Below are 3,503 nucleotides of genomic sequence, written 5' to 3'. Positions count from 1 at the left end.
TATAGAGAGGCTTTTCTCATTTGCGTCGCTTTTAGCACGCCCACATATCGCGCTCTTTCCGAACTAAACAACGTTCAGCCATTTTCTTTTTCTTATTTTCCTTCACAGAAATTGGGGCAAAAAAAAAAAGAGAACACAAAACAATCTGGTCACTTATCCTGAGAACGGTCACATGCGTGAATAGCATCCAAATCGTGTTTTGTTTTTTGTTTTCTCGCTTGCAGATATTTCTAGGAGCGACAAAGTGGTGTTTTAGTGATGTTCTTTGCCCTGAAACGCATATTTTGCTTTCTCGGATCGAATAAAATAGCAACACCTCCAGGGTATGTTTGCTTCGCGCATTTTTTATATTTTGAAATAATTATCAGCGATGGTAGCGCTTCTACCCCTGCGATGCGTAAAGAAGGAACTCCTGCTCTCCGTGATTGCCTCACTTGCGTCTATTTATATGCTGGCCCTTGCATTTTGCTTCGATTAGGCCTTACTATAGACGCCTCCTTCAAATTCTTGCTGCAGTATGTATTTAATTAAGGGACTGGTGGCAAGGTGTAGCTCGGCATGTTACATCAATAATATCAGCTGGAAGTCATCGCCGGCTCCTGTTGCAACATTATAACTTCTAGGTGAGTAAAGCGCGGAAATGAAGTTTAATATGGCGGTGTTGTGGTGCTGTCAAGAATACTTATACAAAAGGAGACACGAAATCAACGACTCGGTGCTTCAGCGAGCGTTGAAATCCGTTTGAAGAAACTATTCCCTTCAGATTTCTAAGCACTCCCATTACTAAACTATGGAAGGATCACTATCAGTAAACTTCAGCCTCGTAGCAATAGCGGCATTGTAGGCACCTGAGATGAAGTGGTCTTTAATTTTATCAGATTATTGGCGTAGACGCTCATCGGATTACCGAATGCCTCTTGGCGGAGAGGGTGTGCACGGAAATGAGGGCACTACTGTCACCCTACATTTCTTTCTGCAACAAAATTCGGTGACTCATCGGACTGTAGTCGAGCCTCCAATCAAAGACAACTCGCCCCACAGTTCCGGAGAGAATTGTGTCCAATATCGATATTTTAATCTTATTCACCTTATCGAACTATGTATTCTTCAGTATGTGCTCCATAGTTGGCAATGCCGAAGTCTCGACAATTCGTTGGCTTGGGCTGGCTCGCAGTCCGAAATCTCGTCTTCGTAAGTGGGAAAGTTGTAGAAGGGCACGTTCTGCCTGCAGAAGCAAGACGCGCTCAGTGATGACACGCGTGCGTGGATTTTGGCAAATCGCGCACGTTAAAGGCGCTTTAGAGGCCGCTTGCCTGAAGAAATCGAAGAGGTCTTCGTTGAACATGCGATAAGTGAAAGAATTCTGGGCTATGTCGGTCTCGTCGCAGAGGGCCTGCACAAAAATGAAAACCCCGTTTTATTTCGAAGCGAAAGAAAGTGCTAGCTTGCGCTCTGATAAATCGAGTCTCACTGTCATGTGTGCTGCGTAGAACGCTTGCTTGCTGTCGGCCTGGAAATTAGGGTGCAGCCTAAACTCCATCATGCTGTAACCGGACGCCTCGAGGCTATTCTTGAAGGCCTGGAAAAAGGGGAAACGGGTTGTGTTCGTTGTTAACAGAGAAACGTGGGAGCAATATCCCACCGCCTTATATGACAACGCGAGCTATGCCTCTGCCATACCTCTGCTTCAGGAAGACGTCAAGTCCGTTGGCAGGTCGCGGTTAAAACTATATGTACCAGTGGTTTATACCAACGAAAATTACAAAAGGAAAACATGTCGACCGCGACAATTACTGACATTTTTAACCACCGTAGCTAGGGCCGGCGAAAATAAAAGGAGGCAGGGAGTGTATAGCGAGGAGAAGCATGCACAGAGAAGAGTGATAGCGAGAAAAAAGGGAGAAAAGTTGTGAACGCTATTTACGAAATACAAACGGAAAACAAGTTAGTTTCGTTTAACTCTTATATTTTGTAAAGAGCATTACATAGGACCTCTATATCCCTCCTCGCTATCGCTGCCCTTTGTACATACTTCTACCCACTACCCGTCTCTTTTTCTAAACATGAGAAATGGTCGAACAGTTTTGTTGCGAAAGCAACACTACGACAGCCAAAGGGAGACCTCGGGTGACCGCAGCTACGCCGTGAAGAAGCGCAGCTACGGTCTCCTCTTAAAAAAATCAGCCTGCCATGATATATAATTCACGTTAGCCCTATGCCACGGGAAGGAGCTGCCAACTTGGGTCGCTCCTCTCACATGGAAGGGTGATATCAGAATCGGCCTGCCAGAACCATTTGCGTTCTCGTTACCCCTAAGACACGCATGCACGTCCATATATGGCTTGGTTGAAGCGTACACTGATAGGGCATGATAGGGGAATAATGCAGCAGGCAAAAGAAGCTTCCGCCATTGCTTTCGCAATTCAACTAGGTTTAACCAGAACTAAACCACTACTAATTTTTTTTATTTATTTACAGCACAGCTGCTGCTGACTCGTGTCAGAGCTGGGTGACTACGACAGTGATGGTGCTGGCCTAACTAGATCACATGACTGGAAAGAAGGATGAAGCTCATAGAACTCGTGCAGCGGAGATCGAGGGAGGCTCACCCTGAACGACGGAGCAATTACGAAGTTTTGGTTCATGACTTGCGCAGCCATTCCTTTTGCTTCGTCCTTATATATAAGAAAAAAAAACAGAGGGAGAGAGAATGTTCGATACCAACAAGCATTACCCTCTCCACGTATTCGCATTTCAATGACTAAGCACGGGAGTACTACAGCGATTACTTGCGAGGCATCCACTCTGCTTGATTCAAGGTATTGCTGGATGAGGCAGTCCTCGGTCCGCGCGAAGCTCTCCTCGTTTTCGAAGTTCCACCATTCGTTGTACGCGCCTCTCTCGTCGAACACGGAACCTGAAAATGGCGCCAAGGTACGTGCTTGGTCTGCGCCTTGAACGCGGTACATGTTAAAGTACGCGAGCCTTTCAGCTAAATACCGCGTAGGAACTGAAAAATGCCACCGCTTCTAGAAGCAACCGTCAAGCACTTGTCCATGCCTAATTTTTGCTTGAGTGAGGAAAGAAAGCATTCACCGGCTTGGAAGAACATGGGCAGTAGTGCGTAAAGTACGTAGTAGGCAAGCACCGGCATCTGTAGGAACCTGAAATGTAACGAAGAACGAAATGCATGACTTGGTTTCCTATCCAACGTGCTGCACCACAAGAAACCAGAACTTAATCGGTTAGTTTGCCTTGAATCGTAATTCGAACAAAAATTCGAATATCTGACATGTGAACTGAGGAGGTGGCAGAGCGCTATATTAGCCTAAAAGCTCAAGTAGTTTAGATACTTCCGATGGAATAATTGATTTGCTTAATGGATAAGCGTGCACGAACTTTCCTTCTTTTTGCCAACGTCTGCGATGGATGTTGCACTAGACATCCAAGCTGCATCTTTACTGCATGCCTTCTGTCGTCTCTTTTAGTGTTGTTTTTCTTAC

The 3,503-nt window shown here is 45.6% G+C and overlaps 1 protein-coding gene across 1 annotated transcript; it reads right to left on the bottom strand.

Moving 5' to 3' along the window:
* Positions 1-1,063: 1,063 nt before the first annotated feature.
* On the bottom strand, positions 1,064-3,154 carry LOC146170658 (uncharacterized). Its single transcript, XM_084586864.1, has 6 exons — positions 3,097-3,154; positions 2,790-2,917; positions 2,610-2,675; positions 1,472-1,579; positions 1,314-1,393; positions 1,064-1,225 (listed from the first exon to the last, which is right to left on the bottom strand). The coding sequence occupies exons 1-6, from the start codon at positions 3,152-3,154 to the stop codon at positions 1,108-1,110; spliced, it is 558 nt and encodes a 185-aa protein (XP_084442990.1). The 3' UTR covers positions 1,064-1,107.
* Positions 3,155-3,503: the final 349 nt, after the last annotated feature.

The sequence above is a fragment of the Amblyomma maculatum genome, unplaced genomic scaffold (genome assembly GCF_055883805.1).
Source record: "Amblyomma maculatum isolate TAMU_Amacu unplaced genomic scaffold, ASM5588380v1 scaffold_93, whole genome shotgun sequence".
Taxonomy (NCBI): Eukaryota; Metazoa; Arthropoda; class Arachnida; order Ixodida; family Ixodidae; genus Amblyomma; species Amblyomma maculatum.
Note: the sequence above shows the minus strand (reverse complement) of the source record. Positions and strands in the feature narration are given on the sequence as shown.